General features: G+C 45.0%; 1 protein-coding gene across 1 annotated transcript; it reads left to right on the top strand.

Annotated features, from left to right (window-relative positions):
- Positions 1-3,352: 3,352 nt before the first annotated feature.
- Positions 3,353-15,421, top strand: commd2 (COMM domain containing 2). Its single transcript, XM_078564258.1, has 5 exons — positions 3,353-3,491; positions 6,413-6,490; positions 9,225-9,307; positions 11,417-11,590; positions 12,922-15,421. The coding sequence occupies exons 1-5, from the start codon at positions 3,425-3,427 to the stop codon at positions 13,117-13,119; spliced, it is 600 nt and encodes a 199-aa protein (XP_078420384.1). The 5' UTR covers positions 3,353-3,424; the 3' UTR covers positions 13,120-15,421.
- The last annotated feature ends 3,785 nt before the right edge of the window (positions 15,422-19,206 follow it).

The raw sequence follows: 19,206 nt of genomic DNA, 5'->3' as shown, positions 1-19,206 counted from the left end.
ATTGAAAGAAGTACAGGTAAATAGCTGTTTAACCTGTTGAGTATCCCAGCATTTTCTGTTTCCATTTCAGATTTCCAGCATCTGCAGCGCTTTGTTCTTGGTCAAAGAGGTAGATTTTAGGGAATGTCTTAAGGGAGGAAGGCGAAGTGAGGCAGAGAGGCTTTGGGAGGGAATTCCATAGCATTGAAAACACAGCCACCAATAGCGGAGCAATGAAAATCAGAATGGTCAAGAGGCCAGAATTAGGGGAGCACAGGTATTGCAGATGGTTGTAGAGCTGAAGGAGGTTACAGAGGTAGGGAGGAGCAAAGACACGGAGGGATTTGAAAACAAAGTTGAGACTTTTAAAATAAAAATGCTTCTTAATTGGAAGACAATTATAGATTGGTGTATACAGGGGTGATTGGTGAACAGGGCTTGGTGCAAGTTAGAAGGTGGGCAGCAGAATTTTGGAGGACCTCAAATTGACGGAGGGTAGACAGTGAAAAGCTGACCAGGAGTATGTTTGAATAGTCAAGTCCAAGGATAACAGTCCAAGTTGGGATTTTTAGAAACAGTGGGGTTGAAAGAGGAGGCGAACAGTTCCATCTAGCAGGATAGTGAGTGTTAGTAGTTTAGTGGGAATGGAGTCAAGGGAGCAGGAGGTGGATACAATGAACAAGATGTGTTCGAGATATAGGAGAGGAGATAGGGGAAAAATTAGAGAAAGTTGTGGGTTTGAGGGCAGGGGACACTTTGTGGCCAAAAAGAAGTGGGGAAGAGCAGAGGCAGCTGATCAAGCAGTCTCCTGTCAGTGACAGAGAGGTTCTTAGCAGCAGGAGTGTGGAGAGATTGAAGGGGTGCCATTGGTAGCTGAGAAAAGAAGCTGGGGGATGGGTGCGAGGGTATCATTACTTTCCAAGCTTTGCAGAGGAGATGATGCCCTGTAGTGCTTGATGTGGTCCAGCCAATTCGGGTGGTGTTGCGCCAGATGCACCCAAGTCTTGCCCCCTACCCTTGAGAAAGTGAAGATTGGGCCATACCAGGAGGAATGATCGGAATGAGAAAAAGTTCTACTGGTGACAAGAGAATGAAAGGTAGAGGGTGAGGAAGTGGTTGAGAACATCAACAATGATGGACCAAAGACTAGGCATTTTGCTGCAAGAAACTGCAAATATAGGTGGCTTAGGGAAGTGGTTGAGACAATAAGAGTAGAGAATCTATGGGAGATGACAGGTTGCTGGTTGGCCGTGAATATGGGTCGAACAGTTTACAAGGAGGGAGAGAGGGAAAATGGGAGTGAAGACAAGTGAGGGAGCAAGGTGAGTTTAGGTGGAGATTGAAATCACCAATGTGAAAGAGTTGTTCAGTGCAAAAGCAGAGGGAGGAAAATAAAGATGATATGATGGTGAGAAACCCACAGAGGGTCTGGGGTAGAGGCCGGTGCGGGAAGGGGTGGTAATGGGGGGGTGGGGTGGATTCCAATGGAAAACAATGATTTTAAAGGAAAAGTGAAGGGGATGGAACAAGGTGAGCTACTTAAAAGGAGGAGAAGGCACAAGAGGAGCAGGAAAATAAACTTCTGTGTAGAAATTTCTGTGAAAGAGATTTTTGTGTAAGATATCCTGGACCTAGAGTTGCAAACTCCGGTTGAATGTATTCCTGGAAATTTCATCACATGATCCAACCCCATGTTCATGCCATTGGGTTGCCTGACACCCCCTTCCTCACAGCATATTGTCTTCCCATCCTTATTGGAAAATGAGAAGACACATTGGGTGGAATTTTCCATTCCGGAGACTAAGTGCGTTGGCAGGCAGGATTAGCGCTGAGTTTCCCGCTGATCGGCAGGCCGGGTTCACACTCCCGGTCTTCCACCTGAAACTTCATTAATTATGCACAGCCGAGCTGCTTGCTGAATCATGTGGCGGAGTGGGCACTGATTCGTCCACCCGCCCTCGCCTCATGGCGTCGAAGTTCCTGGCGCCATATTTAAACACCACCCGAACACATACATTACTCTCTGCAGCCCAGCGTGTGGTCAGGAGTTCCGGAGACGGCCCCAAGGAACAAGGAAAGTGTGCCAAAGTTCAGCTACGGCTCCCCGGTGGCGTTAATTAGAGGTGTCTGCAGCACCAGGAGGTTCCATTTCCCAGGGATGGATCCAGGAGATCCATCAATTTTACCTCGCCGGCCTGGAGACGGTCGTGAAGGAGGTCACTTCGCAGGCAACCTCCAGGGGAATGCCATCCAGTGCAGGATGAATGATCTCATCTGCACCGCCAGGGTAAGCCAACCTTCAGCTCACTTCAAACTCACACTCTCATAATGGCATTATGCACTCTAAGGGTTTCACTGCTCAGGGATCTCACACAATATTAGTGGGGGAGACATCAACATTGAAAGCCTATTCGCCAGCATCTCATCTACCATACTGCACAAACACCATCCTCAGCCCTTTCTGGGGAGGACTCAGCACACACAGCAGGGGAAACATGATTCCGGTTAGTTGCATTTTTAATGAGCATTCATGACATGCTAATGCATGCAGGTGAGGTTCCCGTCATGGGTCAGCTAGAAATTTGACCCGCACTCAGCCCGCTTGGAAAGCGGCGAGGGGAAAATTCCAACTTGCTTTTGCTGCAGGCGGGATTCTGGCTCTTCACCCTTTGGCTGAATTTTCCGCTCCCCCCCGCCCCGAAATTCCACCCATTATCCGATCGGATGATCCTTGATTGTCAGTTCGGAAAGCCAATTTTCCCATCTCCAATTTTTTTCATAGGGTCAATAATTAGAAGCGTTTATAGAATATTAAAAAATTGTGATTTAATGCCCCCCCACCCCCCCCCCCCCCACCCACTCGATGATTTGATGGGTTCAGTGCCCTAGATAATAAGCATCAGTCTCTTGAGGCTTCAGGCCGATCCTGGAGGGTGGATTTGGTGATCAGGACACAGTGGCACCATGGGGTTTGAGCAGGGCAACCGGTGGGAAGTAAAGACAGGTGGTTAGTCTTTGTTAAGGTGTATCACAGGTTACGATGGCCGGAACCCCGACCCTATCTTGGGCTTGCTGCAGTGGGGACTGTGAGGACCACAGGGAATAAGTGATAGCTGTGATCCAGTAAGCGTGCCTCTGAGGGGAAACCAGCTGGAACATTTAATGACTCAAGTTAAAGTGGTTCAGATTTTTAAACCAAATAGGATTGTGGCTGTGTGGGAGGCACTGAATTGGCAGCTTTGGCCCAAGAGCGGGTTAGGGTTAGGGTCTGAGTCCAGCCACAGGGCGGCGCTATGGAGGCGGAACCTTTGTTTCGGCCCCTGGTTTGACACGGACTCTGTGAGGGGCGGACGGACTTCCGGGGCCCGGAACGGAAGTGCTTTCTGTATTCTCCCCCCCCCACCCCATCCCCACCCACCCACCCCGGGCCGGGCTCCGAGTGAAAATGCTGCTGGTTTTATCAGAGGAGCACAAGGAGCATCTGGGATTCTTAACTCGGGTGGACTCTGCGGGTGAGTGACTGAAACCCAGGACTGCAGACCGAGGAGTGAGAGGGGGAGAGGCCCGGGCCCGGGCACCTGGGGTGGGGGATGGGGATGGCGCTGTAAGGAATGGGGGTGGGGGGGAGGGGGGTCTGTAAGGAATGGGGGTGGGGGGGAGGGGGGTCTGTAAGGAATGGGGGTGGGGGGGTCTGTAAGGAATGGGGGTGGGGGGGAGGGGGGTCTGTAAGGAATGGGGGTGGGGGGGAGGGGGGTCTGTAAGGAATGGGGGTGGGGGGGAGGGGGGTCTGTAAGGAATGGGGGTGGGGGGGTCTGTAAGGAATGGGGGTGGGGGGGTCTGTAAGGAATGGGGGTGGGGGGGTCTGTAAGGAATGGGGGTGGGGGGGGTCTGTAAGGAATGGGGGTGGGGGGGAGGGGGGTCTGTAAGGAATGGGGGTGGGGGGGAGGGGGGTCTGTAAGGAATGGGGGTGGGGGGGTGGTCTGTAAGGAATGGGGGTGGGGGGTGGAGGGGGGTCTGTAAGGAATGGGGGTGGGGGGTGGAGGGGGGTCTGTAAGGAATGGGGGTGGGGGGGTGGTCTGTAAGGAATGGGGGTGGGGGGTGGAGGGGGGTCTGTAAGGAATGGGGGTGGGGGGTGGAGGGGGGTCTGTAAGGAATGGGGGCGGGGGGGTCTGTAAGGAATGGGGGCGGGGGGTGTCTGTAAGGAATGGGGGTGGGGGGTCTGTAAGGAATGGGGGTGGGGGGGAGGGGGGTCTGTAAGGAATGGGGGTGGGGGGGAGGGGGGTCTGTAAGGAATGGGGGTGGGGGTGGAGGGGGAGGGGGGTCTGTAAGGAATGGGGGTGGAGGGGGAGGGGGGTCTGTAAGGAATGGGGGTGGGGGGGAGGGGGGTCTGTAGGGATTGGGTGAGGAGCTGTAAGGAATTGGGGTGGGGGAGGGGCTGTAGGTGACTTGGGGTACAAGGAGTGGAGATGAAGGAGTAGTGGGTGGAGGGATGGGGTGGTGTAAGGGTTGGAGGAATATGGAAGGGTTGGGGTAGGGATGGGGTCTCATAGAGTCATAGAGGTCAACAGCACAGAAAAAGGCCCTTCAGCCCAATCGAGTCTTGCACCAGTCAAACAAATATCTAACTATTCTAATCCCATTTTCCAGCACTACGCCCATAGCCTTGTATGCCATGATATCGCAAGTGCACATCCAAATACTTCTTAAATGTTATGAGGGTTTCTGCCTCTACCACCCTTTCAGGCAGTGAGTTCCAGATTATTCTTCACATCGCCTCTAAACCTCCTGCCCCTTACCTTAAATCTATGCCCCCTGGTTATTGATCCCTCCACGAAGGAGAAAAGTTCCTTCCTGTCTACTTTATCTATGCCCCTCATAATTTTATACACCTCAATCATGTCCCCCCTCAATCTCCTCTACTCCAATGAAAATAACCCCAGTCTATCCAATCTCTCCTCATAATTAAAACTCTCCAGCCCAGGCAACACTCTGGTAAATGTCCCCTGCATCTCTCCAGTGCAATCACATCCTTCCTATCATGCGGATTCCAGAACTGCACGCAATACTCTAGCTGTGGCCTAACCAGCGTTTTATACAGTTCTAGCATAATCTCCCTGCTTTTATATTCTGTGCCTCAGCTAATAAAGGCAAGTATCCCATATGCCTTCTTAACCACCTTATCTACCTGTCCCACTACCTTAAGGGACCTGTGGACATGTACACCAAGCCCCCTCTGATCCTTGGTACTTCCTAGGGTCCTACCATTCATCGTGTATTCTCGTGCCTTGTTTGTCCTGCCCAAGTGCATCACCTCACACTTATCCGGATTAAATTCCATTTGCCACTGACCAACCCTTTCTATATCCTCCTGTAATGTAAGGCTATCCTCCTCACTGTTTATCACCCCACCAATTTTTGTGTCATCCGCGAAGTTACTGATCAACCCTCCTACATTCAAGTCTAAATCGTTTATATATACCACAAACAGCAAGGGACCCAACACTGATCCGTGTGGAACCCCACTGGACACAGGCATCCAGTCACAAAAACACCCCTTGACCATCACCCTCTGCTTCCTGCCACTGAGCCAATTCTGGACCCAATCTGCCAAATTGTCTTGGATCCCATGGGATCCCATGTGGGACCTTATGAAAAGCCTTGCTGAAGTCCAAGTAGACCATGTCAAATGCGTTTCCCTCATCTACACACCTGGTCACCTTTTCGAAAAATTCAATCAAATTGGTCAGACATGACTCCCTCTTAACAAAGCCGTGCTGCCTCTCCAAGCATAGATTAATTCTGTCCCTCAGAATTGCTTCCATCACTGAGGTTAGACTGACTGGCCTGTAGTTCCCTGGTTTCTCTCTTCCTCCCTTCTTGAATAATGACACCTAGGTCTAGGTGTTAGGGGTGGGGTAGGGTTGTGGGGTGGGGGTGGATAGGGCTACATGGAAATAAGTGGGGAGGTACGGGGATGGGGTATTGGTGGCTACTTGAGGCATAAATACTGACCAAACTTGTCTGTTTCACTTTTAGAGGGGAAGAACCTGGCAAGCCTACCCAGTTTGGTCTGTATGTGACTCCTGTCCATCAACCAACCTGGGTGATCCTTGATTGCCCTCCAGAGTGGCCCATGAGATGCTCAGTCATGTCAAACTCGGGTGCTGACCTTGTTAGTGATGCTCATGTCCGAGAATGGGATGCTTGATATTATGGGCTTGCTGTGTGGCAAGTCACAGATAGAGATCTGTAGAACAGCACACTGCACAACACAGCACCAGTTGTATCAATCAGCCTGGTGCAAATAAACCCAAATAGGGAAGAGTAAATAACTCAAAAATACAAGGGAGGAGAAGGAAGGGAATTTTTATTTTCAAGTTTTTGTTATTGTAATGAACCAGTCATTTGTGTAATAAACCATTTTTTGGTTCAGTTGTAGGAGAATTCTGCCGAATTGCTGTGGAATTTTTAAAGAAAGGCTCAAATCCCAAAATATTTGAAGGAGCGGCAAGTATGTAATTATGAGCAGCTTTTAATCTGTGATCCTATTTAAGGCAGCAGCGTTCTTTAACTCAGCGGAATGTGCTAATATTACAATTCCTCGACCCATAGTCTGTGTTTTGGGGGAAGTAACTAACTGTACACACAGTCTTGTTGCCCTGAATAATGAATGTTGGGAGGGCCGAGGAGACTGCAGCTGCATATTCTTGTTCACCTGCAGCTCGACATGGTTTTCCCACCCAGTAAGTGAAACCATTAAATGTAGTAGGCTTCCTATTAAGTGCACTTGAGTTGGATGATCAGCCATGATCAGAGTGAATGGCGGAGCAGGCTCAAAGGGCCGAATAGCCTACTCCTGCTCCTGGTTTCTATGGTTCTCTGACTGATCTAGGGGGTGCTGGGACTAAATGAATTAAAGAGGGTGTATTGCTGTCATCAAGGAGCTGTGCATTTGGGACAATTTAATGGGAACCACTAGATATGCATTGTTTTATTGATTATGGGAATAATATCATATTCTAACTTGATGCAAGTGTTATTAGCTTGTTAGAGCAGGATATTTAAGTGATGAGGGCATTTGTTGAGAATAGGTTGTTTGGTAACATTACTGTGTCCATTGCCACTTCACTGGTTCACACAACAGGTAAGGTGAGAATGACTGCCCTTGACATCAAGGCAGCATTTGACTGAACGTGGCATCAAGGAGCCCTAGCAAAACTGGAATCAATGGGAATTAGGGGAAAACTCTCCACTGGTTGGAGTCATACTGAGTGCAAAGGAAGATGGTTGTGGTTGTTTGTAGTCAATCATCTCAGTCCCAGGACATCACTACAGGAGTTTCTAAGGGTTGCGTCCTAGGTCCAACCATCTTTAGCCAGTTCATAAATGACTTTTGCTCCATCTAAGGTCTGAAGTGGGGATGTTCGCTGATGATTGCACAAAGCTTACCATTTGCGACTCCTCATACTAAAGCAGTCCTGTCTGTATGTGGCAAGACCTGGACGACATTCAGGCTTGGGCTAATAAGTGACAAGTAACATTCGCGCCACACAAGTTCCAGGCAATGACCATCTCCAACAAGAGAAAATTCAACCACCTCCACTTGACATTCAATGGTATTACTATTGCTGATCCCCCACTATCAACATCCTGGGGGTTACCATTGACCTGAAACTGAACTGGATTAGCCACATAAATACTGTGTCTACAAGAGCAGGCCAGAGGCTATGAATTCTGCGACCAATAACTCACCACCTGATTCCCCAAAGCCTGTCCCCCATCTACAGGGCACAAGTCTGGGGTGTGATGGAATACACTCCACCTGCCTGGACGAGTGCAGCTCCGACGACACTCAAGAAGCTTGACACTATCCAGGACAAAGCAGCCCGCTTAATTGGCACCCCATACACCACCTTAAGTATTCACTCCTTCCACCATTGAGGTACAGTGGCAGCAGTGAGTACCATCTACACGATGCACTGCAGCAACTCACCAAGGCTCCTTTGACAGCACCTTCCAAACCCACGACCTCTACCATATAGAAGAACAAGGGCAGCAAATGCATGGGAACGCCACCACCTGCAATTCCCCTCCAAGCCATTCACCATCCTGTTTTGGAACTATATCTCTGTTCCTTCACTGTCGCTGGTTCAAAATCCTGGAACGCCATTCCTAACAGCACTGTGGGTGTACCTGCACCATGTAGACTGCAGTGGTTCAAGAAGGCAGCTCACCGCCACCCTCTCAAGGGGCAATTAGGGATGGGCAATAAATGCTGGCCTAGTCAGCGATGGCCACATCCCTTGAAAGATTAAAAAGAGGCATGGGCTTGGGTCAACCAGCATATTGTGCGTTGCTTGATAATAAGAGATGCATTGAATTACAGTGTGAGAAGTAAAACTGTAACTTTTAAAACTTTTTTGTGTGGACTTTATTACATTCGGACAGTACAAGCCAGGGGGTTATCAATAAACTGCTTTCCAGAATGCCAGTGTGGTTTCGCATATGCGGTTATGTGGGTGTGAATTCGGCTGTGATACCAAGATTATGTTTCCTCACAGAGTTATAAGTAGAGAGAGAAAGAAATTTAAGACTTATTTATATACTGTGGTTCTTTAATGAATATTGTGTAGGGGAATAAGGCAGCTATTTTACATGCAACTCGCTTCCCTCACCTGCTGGCCATAAATACATGTCCAACAGGATAGCGATGACAGTTGCTTTGATATAATTGATTGGAAATAGTGTCATAGTGTGTCATAGAGTTTACAGCATGGAAAGAGGCCCTTCGGCCCATCGTGTCTGCGCCGGTCATCAAGGTCCTATCTACTCTAATCCCATTTTCCAGCACTTGGCCTGTAGCCTTGTATGCTATGGCATTTCAAATGTTTATCTAAATACTCCTTAAATGTTGTGAAGGTTCCCACCTCTACCACCCTTTCAGGCAGTGAGTTCCAGATACCCCCCACCCTTTGGGTGAAAAACATTTTCTTCAAGTCCCCTCTAAACCTCCTGCCCCTTACTTTAAATCTATCCCCTGGCTATTGACCCCTCCGCTAAAGCGATAAGTTTCTTCCATGTAGACTACATCAAATTCCCTACCCCATTTCTCCATTTGCCCCAGTGTTGTGACAATGCAGTGCCTCAGATGAATTACCAAACTATATAGCAGGGCAATAATCTGTGTGTGTGAAATGTAATGCACATCAACACAGGAGTTTTCCAATTGACATTTTTTTTTGTAGGGAAGCTGAACGTGAGCACTGAAACTGTACAACATGGAGTTGAGGGATTGATGTACTTGTTAACGGAGAGCTCCAAGATAATGGTAAACAAATTCATTTATCTACATACCCTTTGGGGTTAGCCGTCACTTGAACCCCTGGACTAGTTTCGATCGAAGAAGGGATTAGAGAGGAAAAACCTTTTTTTCCCCCCCCCCCCCTTTATTTGTTGTGGGTTTTTTGCCTCTTCCAGGCGATTATGTGACTGTGGAGGGATGGTGGGTGGGAAGAGAGAAAGAAATGTTGTTGTGATACTCTAACCATCATGGAAACAGGGCAGCCTTGTTGGGCCAGCTGCTCTTTTTCCTGCCTGTAAGTTTTTCGTATAAGTTGGGGTGGAAGGCAGGAGCAGTAATCATCTTTTCCTTTTATATCGAGAGGTAAGAGACAAAGTTGATCCAGCAAAATTGTTTGCTCTGGGAAAGAATTCAAACACCAGAAAGCAGAGTTAAGAATTCACAGATTAGGAGTAAAAAGGAAAGTCAGACAGAACTGTTTTGTACAAAGGCTAACCTTTGGATAGATTAAGTCACCAGCAAAATGGCAGGGTAAAAGGAACTGTGGGATGTGGTGGAATGGCAAACTTGAATTTATAAAGTGCCCCTAATGTCAAAAAATATCCCACAAAATATTCACAAAAGCGGAATCAAATAAATGGATGGCAAACCCAAGATTTTAGGAATGGGTGACTTAAAGGGACATTATAGGAGGAGAGTAAAGGGAGGCAGGCTGGATTTAAGCAGCAAACTCTCGAGTGTTGGCCATTGGCGACTAAAGGCCTGGCCTCCAATGGAGGGAGGGGATGATGAACAAGAGTCAGTGTTACACTCTTGATAGCCAGTTGGTCAAGGAAGAAACCAGAGTCAGTCTTGGAATCAGTTTATTCACAGAGTGTAACATTTCAGGTATATCTCTCCTGACTCCACTCTACTCCTGAGTCAGTGTCTCTTTGTAATCAATGCCCTCCACTTGTATGTACTTAACCTCAGTTGATGCAATTAACATCGGGGGCAGATTTGTGGGTTAGGCTCGTGGCTGTGGTGAGAATTACACAGTCGCAAAAATATGGACAAACCAGCTCTTGAAGCTGTTTAAGAATTTTGAAATTTGAGGCATTTGCCGAGGAACAAACGCAAGTCTGCAAGGTCAGGAGTAATACCTGAGTGGGACTTGGTGGATTGGACACAGGCTGCAGAGTTTTGGGAAAAGGAGCACAATTTAAACCTGAGTCTTAATCTTCAGGACAAACCTGAATAGTCTTTCAATATGTTACAGCCTTTCACTATCTTTCATAACAGTTGACATTTTTCGTTGACTTCTTTCCATCAATTTTCTCACTTCTCTATTACAGACTTTAGCCCCTCGCTGTATTGTATTGTTCACAGTAATGGTTGCTTTCCATCGCCTCACCCCAGTAGCCATTCTGCACGGGTGAGCCTAACACATGTGTTGGTGATATCTGACCAAGCCTGATGCCTGTATATAGCCAGCAGGGGTTACTGCTCGGCACTGGGATGTCATGCTGGTTTTTGCCCTGAGTTGCTACTGCCCTGACTGATATCTGGCAGTTTAGTACAGGCTGATGTTCCCTGTAAGCTGCATATGGTTAGCCGCATAACAACCCAGAAATGCCTTTCAGGCCACTCGCAAGTTGTCCCTTATGAGATATGCTGCAAAAAACATTTGAAGGTACCATGCATTCAAATGAACGGGCTGCTCCCAATGTAAAGAATTTAGATGGAATATTGATTGATTCATTCATGCGTGCTCTGCCTGAAGGCAGGTTCTTGCCTCATTCTTGGCTGATGCTTCATGCTGAGCAGTTTTCCTTAGCCGTTTTTGTCAGTGGTGGTTTGCCATTGCTTTCCACTCAGGGGCAAGGCAAAAGGAGGCAGGTCCCAAGTCTACCTCAGCCAGATCGGGAATCGAACCTGCGCTCTCTACATTATTGTGAAACACATGGTAGCTATCTGAGCCACCCAGCATCCCCCCCACCCCGCCCCAGAATATTGATACAGATCAAGAATTAAGTCAGGAACCTCCTGTATTTGCGTTGCTTGGTTGATCATTGTGTTAACCTCGGCGGGAGAGGACAACTATTGTTTTTGTGAATTTAACTGCAATGTGCAATAACAAATATAACTTGTGGTTAGATTTCCGAGGTGGATTTCCAGGACTCTGTGCTTGTTTTGGGTTTTCCTGAAGATCTAAATAAATTACTACTGCAGCTTTACCTGGAAAATAGGAAAGAGATTCGGAGCATCCTGAATGAACTGGCCCCAGACTTCCCTCATTACCACAACTTAGAATGGCGACTGGATGTACAGGTAAAGAGTTTAGAAATCCCTCTAAAGCACAGCCATTTTACACAGTCTCATATATAATTTTCATATATGTATCTCTGTGTGCAGTGAAATTTCTTTGTAAACTCAATCATGCACCTTCTGTATCAAATATTTTCCTTGGTTTTGCGAAATCTCTGTTCATACTCTCAACAGAAGGGCTCGAATTTTGATGCATTGTTGGTGCTATGAGCGTGCAGATACCGACGTTGGTAATGGCAGGCGTTACTCTTTCATTGAGCTCCCATGCACCAGGATTTAAAGTGTTAAATTGTGAGAACAGGTTGCACAAACTTGGCTTGTGGGGAAGGGGAAAAGTAACCTTAAAATTCGAGCTTTGCTATTGCAGAAATAAAATCAGGGAGTACTTTTTCCACACAAAAGGCAGTAAAAATCTGTAACTGCTTCCTAAAAAGCTGTAGATGCTGAGTGAATTGAAATTTTCCAGAGTAGAGATTAACAGATTTCATTGGTGACGGGTATCAAGGGAAATGGAACAGAGTTGGGTATGGAGTTGACTTACAGATCAGCCATGATTTAATGGATATGTTTGAAGGATTGCATTGTTCACCACCTTCTATCCCTGACTTTATCTTTCTCAAATGTAAAATTGGGGTATATACTGCCACTTTCATGTTCAGGTACACCTAACACGACTTTGCATCAACTTGGAAGTAATGTAACTGTGGCCGTATGTTTCAATGTTAGGTTTGTGTCCCAATCTTCTATTTTCAGTTGGTTCACCTAATTCCATAACTGACCTAAATTTGTCTGTAAATTATTAAGTGTCACAGTGTGCTGCTGTCGTAGACTTTTATGTTGTCAAGGATTTGTGATTTGCGATGGTTTCTCCATCCAGGTCATTTATGGAGATAAGAAATAGGGATTCAGACCCAACCCCCTGTAATACTCCACTCCAGGGCCCTTAATTTGACTCTGCGTCTTATATATATTCCTTGCTGTTTTTGTTTTTAACTCAGTCTCAAATTCTGAGCTGGGTTCCTATGCTTTTTAATTCCATTAGTCAGCGCTGACATTGAATCCTTGTCAAATGCTTTCTGGAGATTCAAATAACCTATCACACGGAGTTCCGCAATCTACATTAAAACAGACATGGAGGTCTGTCAAGCGTGTCTTTGCTCTTCTAAAACCTTAATGTATCAGTCTAATAAACATCCATAACAAAACTAACCGCAGTAAACTAATACATTATTAAACTGTAAACAAGAGAATATTCATATTTTTGTTGTCAGCTGGTTTGATGCAAAAGCTGAGGTTAAGATGATACCAAACTTTTGTTTTGTTTCTTCTATCAGTTGGCCAGCCGTGCCTTAAGGCAACAGATCAAACCACTTCTGACTCTGAAGCTGCACCTGGAACAGAATGGACGTCAGAATGCCAATGTCCTTCAAACTGACCCGGCCACCTTGCTGCACCTAATTCGCAAGTTGGAGCAAGCGCTGGGTGAAATGAAGACGAACCATTGCAGAAGGATAGTGCGCAATATAAAATAGAGAAATGACGAGAAGCTGGCGACCATTGGCGTTCCATGTGCCAAATTGGGACAACCGAACACCGGCCAGTTTGAGACATCGTTTAGTCGGGAGTCTCTCGGCCTGATGGAGGAACTTGTCGCTGTTTTGTGTACAACACAATCTTGGTTATTGGAAGCACTTTGCAGAATGGGAGTTGGTTATGTAGTCTTTGTTCATTTATGTTAAGATACTTTGACACAGGAAATCAGTAGCCTTCATGACTGTTGTCAAACTGCAAGGTATTATTAGCTGGAGCTGCCATGGCACACTGTAAAGTGCTTTATGTTGATTGTTGCCCATCATTAAGATCTGAACTCCAGATGGTCACATAGAAGTGCTTCATTTTGGCCAGATAAATATTGCCTAGGATGAAAAACGGCCTAGATGGGGGAAAAGAATAACTATAGGGAACAGCAGTAGAAGAATGAAATGCAGAGAGGACTGGAATAATTAATCATACAAGGCAGCTAAAATTGACCAGGAAAAGAAAAGTAGATTGGGGGCTGGGGGGAGGACAAAATGCAGCAAAAACGCTGCTTACAGGGCTGGAATATACATATTGTCCTTTTATCTCCTGGGGTCGGGCTCAAATCAATGTCAAACTGATGAGAAGGAAGTTTCTCCTTCAGCTGGTAGCTGCCAAGCTCCTGTGTGCAACCAATTTGGGTTTTTTCACCACAAAAAGGCACCGAACTGGCAGCCACACTGAGCCTGATGGCATTTTTGACAAGAACTTGTGCATTATTCTTAAAGTTGGGTTAAGGCCATTTGTTGGGGCGGAGAAAGAGCTACTCTGTAGCTGTGTGTGTTGGTGTTTAAAAAACAAAAAATGCTGCATTTGCTTGTTACCTTGATCAGGGTGAGAAAAAGTGAAGAAAACAATATTATTAATGTAATGCTCTGAATTTTGTAACACAATTTCCAATTCAGCAAGAGCTTTTTGAAGCTCATTGTCAGGGCGCGTAAAGGATTTGTTTAACTTTTTTTCAATTGTCATTCTTTTCTAACATAAATGAGCAGATTCAGTGCTAGTGATCGGTAGATCACAGTTACAAAAAGAGTTCACTTATACTGCCATGTCCAATTTCAAGGGATCCAGCATTAAATTTCACAAGTTAAACTCAGTGTACCAGTTCTGCTCTAACCAGAGATGACGTGAGGATGCTTTGTAAATCAGATGCAACGTTTACCGTGCCCTAGTGGTATTTAGGTCAGACCGTTAGTGTTACTGGGATGTTATTTTCAATATGCTACAATTTGGATATCCAACTTTGGATACTTTACTACTGCCTCCAACAAAAATATCGACTGTGCTTTGGGCCCTGTAGTGCACTTGATTTTGTTTTGATTTCTCTTAACATTTTGAATATGTGTTTCCAGGCTTCTGTGAAAATTTCTTCCACCTTTTCTTTCCCAAAGCCACTTCCCACCGCCACATGAATCTTTGGAAAGCAGAGAAAGGATGTAAAAACTTTCCAATCTCTCAGCACCAGTTATGTTCCATTGCATAAGTGGGGAGTAAGCACATTATGCCGTGGGTGCCATCTGGCTGCATTATTCACCTTACTTTTTTCTGATATTTGAAAGCGGTAGCATAATAAATGTCTTATTCTCTGCACTACATGTAATCACACTCTTTGGGATACTTGATAATGTGAAAAAAGTAGAAATGTTATAAAGAGAAATAAAGGTACACGTTCACTCAGTCACCCCTTGGTACTCTTTCAGTTGGTTTGCAGCTGCTGGTTAAAAACAGACTGGAAGTGGATACTTCAGGTAGAATGGCCTCCACCTTCATATGAATGGTGAATGCTGTTCATGCTTATTAATGATTTATCACTCTTCATTATTTGATAAGGCGCGATCTATTTAAAGCGGTGATTTTTGGCAGCTGCAAAGCATTGAATCAGGAAAATAAGGGAAACCGAGGTTTAAGCGTACCTTCATCTCTTTAACATTTATGTTGATGAAACTATTCAGTAGTCCACCCGTTTCCAGGAAGTATCTAAAAAGGTATTTGAACCAACGAAGTCATCACCAGTAATTGTATATTACATTTCGATATTTTGTAACTTTGGTCAAACTCACTCTTTCAACTGTTTCGTTTTTTTTGTAAGAAATTTCTACAATTATTGGTTTTGTTTTGCTCTTTTTCTGTTTCTTGTTTGAATTATTTTTCATTATTTCCAATTGTTTTTGCTGGTGTTGTACTGTGACTATCATGTGAGTTCTGTAAACTTCCTGTTGAGATTACCAATCACTAAAGTCAAGTGCAAGAAAATTGGTGCAAGATTTATATTTAAAAAACACGCTCCTTATGCAATGGAATTGCCAAATAATTGTTTGTGCCGAAACAATATACAGAATGTAAATTTGTGACCTCCTAATGTGGTTTTGTTTACACTCAATTCCCAATTCCTCGTTCGGGTGCATATATTCTTATAAAATTCACGTAAATAACTCATCTAACGCTGGAGTTGCGATTTTGGCTTGTTTACTTTTGAGTTGCCCTCCCACCCATATATTTAGCAAAAATAAAGTTGCACGTTACAAATCATGGTAGCTACCAATTACCGGACTAAATTTACCTTACACACTGTGTCCCGACTTAACACTACATCAGTAATGTGCTGCATTTTGAAATTAATTGCTGTTTCAGATACGGTGAAACTTGCCTCGAGATTGCCATGGTTTCAGTGTATCTGGAATGATAGTGGAGAAAATACTTGGATCTTGGAAGAAATGTTCACTTTTGAAATGAACTCTAACGTTGCTTGGTTAAAACATTTGTGTATGAACCTTGGAAATTTTAGTTTGATGTTCTGAATCACTTTTAGAGAGATGCGTTACACCTTTGCATATCAATGTGCCTTGATGATTTAAGCTAAAATAAGAATCCACCCAGAACACTGGTTGAGAAAAGCTCTGTCTGCAGTACAACATGCCGAGCAGGTTTGCCGTGGTATTTAATCTGAAGGCAGCACTGTCCAAATTGCTAAACACAATAGGAACGAGCCACAAGATTCTGGAAATCTTTAACAAAGAACCTCAAAGCCGTCCAAAGATACTAATTGATTCGTAACACTTGACAAGCCTCTTAACTGCGATTTAACCTGACCATGTAGAACTGACTCCACCAGGTTTTGACATGCAACTATTACATTCGTGTAGACCATTAACGGACTGACCAGGCAAACTGGATGCTTAAGTACTCCATAAAAGGATGCTGAGGGGATCATTTGTAAGAAAGGATAAGCATGCTTGGGGGTGTTGTCAGGGAATCAAGCTGATGTGTAATGTTAATTGCCTTCTGGGAACAAGTGAGATTGTGCTGATGCCTTTTTGGTCATATGAGTATGGATATTTAATAGAAATAGGTTTTAAGTGCTAAAGGAAAACAAGGGGACTCTGAGCAACTATGAGCTGACTGGAGCTCTGATGCTGCTTCTGAAGATGAGTAATTAGATGTGATTTTTTTATGACTTTAAAAATGGCTACTATGTTTTTATTTGTATTTTTAAAAGAAACAATGAATTGTAATTATTATAACGCCATTCATTCCCTTAGAATATCCCAAAGTGATTAACAGCCAATGAAGTATTTTTTGGACTGTAATAACTATGGTAATATAGGAAATCAGGCAGGCAATTTGTGTACACCAAGTGCCCATGAGCAGCAATTAAATACATTACCAGATCATCTGTTTTGAGGGCTAAATGATGGCCAGGACACCAGGGGATTTCCCTGTTCCTCTTCAAAAGTTGCCTTGGAATTTTTTATGTCCATTTGAGAGGGCAGGCAGTTTAACATTTCATGCAAAAAATGGCATCTGATATGATCTCCCTCATTACACTGAACTAAGAGCCTAGACGAGATTATCAAGTCTTGAACAAAAACAGAAACAGAAATACCTGGAAAAACTCAGCAGGTCTGGCAGCATTGGCGTAGAAGAGCACAGTTGACGTTTCGAGTCCTCATGACCCTTCAACAGAACTAAGTAAAAATAGGAAAGGGGTGAAATATAAGCTGGTTTAAGGGGGTGGGGGGTTTGTTGGGACAAGCAGCCAGTGATGGGTGGAGATAACCAAAAGCTGTCACAGACAAAAGAACAAAGAGGTGTTGAAGGTGGTGATATTATCTAAAGGAATGTGCTAATTAAGAGTAGAAGACAGGACAGATAAGGTACAGATAGCTCTAGTGGGAGTGGGGGAATACTAAAAGGTAGAAATAAACAATGGGTGGAAATACATTTAAAAATAATGGAAATAGGTGAGAAAAGAAAAATCTATACAAATTATTGGAAAAAACAAAAAGGAGGGGGAAGAAACGGAAAGGGGGTGGGGATGGAGGAGAGAGTTCAAGATCTAAAATTGTTGAACTCAATATTCAGTCCGGAAGGCTGTAAAGTGCCTAGTCGGAAGATGAGGTGCTGTTCCTCCAGTTTGCATTGAGCTTCACTGGAACAATGCAGCAAGCCAAGGACAGACATGTGTGCAAGAGAGCAGGGTGGAGTGTTGAAATGGCAAGCAACAGAGAGGTCTGGGTCATGCTTGCGGACAGACCGAAGGTGTTCTGCAAAGCGGTCACCCAGTCTGCGTTTGGTCTCTCCAATGTAGAGGAAAGCGGGCACACCATTAAACTGTACAATCGCCTAGTGATTATTGTACTAGACAAACCATGGCTGAAAAGTATCAATCCCACCATGGGAAGCTATGAAATGAAGTTCAATAAATCTGGTCATTTATTAAATCTGGTGGGCTAGCACTAGAAGATGAGCATGAAAGCTGCTAGTGTTGTTAAAAACCCAATATGTCCTTCAGGTTAAAGAAGGCACCATGTCTAACTTGTCTGGGCTATTGTGACTCCACTCATCAGCAAAGTAATAGTAGGAATTGTCAGTAGTGCTATTAAGTAACACTTATCAATAACCTCGCCATTGATCAGTTTAGGTTCCACCAGGACTGCTTGTCTATTGATCTCATTACAGCGAGGTGAGAGTGACTGCCCTTGACATTAAGGCAGCATTTGTGTGGTACAAAAGAACTCTAGCAAACTGAAGTCATTGGGGATCTGGAAAAACAGTGGCTGGAGCTATATCTAACACAAAAGAAGATTGCTGTTGTCAGAGGCCAATTTTTTCAGTCAAAGGGAATTGGTGCAGAAGTTTCTTGAGGCAAAATCCAACCATCTTCAGCTGCTTCATTGATTAAATTCTTTCCATGATGAGGTCAGAAGTAGGGCTGTTTCTTAATGATTACACAGTGTTCAGCTCCATGTGTAATCTTCAGATAATGAACCACTCTATGGAGCCTCATAGAGTAAGACCTGGAAAATGTCCAATATTGGACTGATAAGTGGCAAGTGACATTCAGGGCCTACAAGTACCAAACAATGACATTTGGTTCAGGGGGTGGGTGTGGGTGCCACCATTGACTGGAAATTCAATTAGACCAACTATATAAATGCCACAAATCACAGAGTGCAGAAGAGGCCCTTCGGCCCATCGAGTCTGCACCGACACGTGAGAAACACCTGACCGACCCACCAAATCCCATTTATCAGCATTTGGCCCATAGCCTTGAATGTTATGACATGCCAAGTGCTCATCCAGGTACTTTTTAAAGGATGTGAGGCAACCCGCCTCCACCACCTTCCCAGGCAGTGCATTCCAGACCGTCACCACCCTCTGGGTAAAAAACGTTTTTCTTCACATCCCCCCCAAACCTCCTGCCCCTCACCTTGAACTTATGTCCCCTCGTGACTGACCCTTCAACTAAGGGGAACAGCTGCTCCCTATCCACCCTGTCCATGCCGCTCATAATCTTGTACACCTTGATCAGGTCGCCCCTCAGTTTTCTCTGCTCCAACGAAAACAACCCAAGTCTATCCAACCTTTCTTCATAACTTAAATGTTTCATCCCAGGCAACATCCTAGTGAATCTCCTCTGCACCCCCTCCAGTGCAATCAAATCCTTCTTGTGGTGATCAGAACTGCACACAGTACTCCAGCTGTGGCCTCACCAAGGTTCTATACAACTCCAACATGACCTCCCTACTTTTGTAATC

This window comes from Cetorhinus maximus, chromosome 19, assembly GCF_964194155.1.
Source record: "Cetorhinus maximus chromosome 19, sCetMax3.hap1.1, whole genome shotgun sequence".
Lineage (NCBI taxonomy): Eukaryota > Metazoa > Chordata > Chondrichthyes > Lamniformes > Cetorhinidae > Cetorhinus > Cetorhinus maximus.
This window is presented reverse-complemented; position numbering and strand designations above follow the sequence as displayed.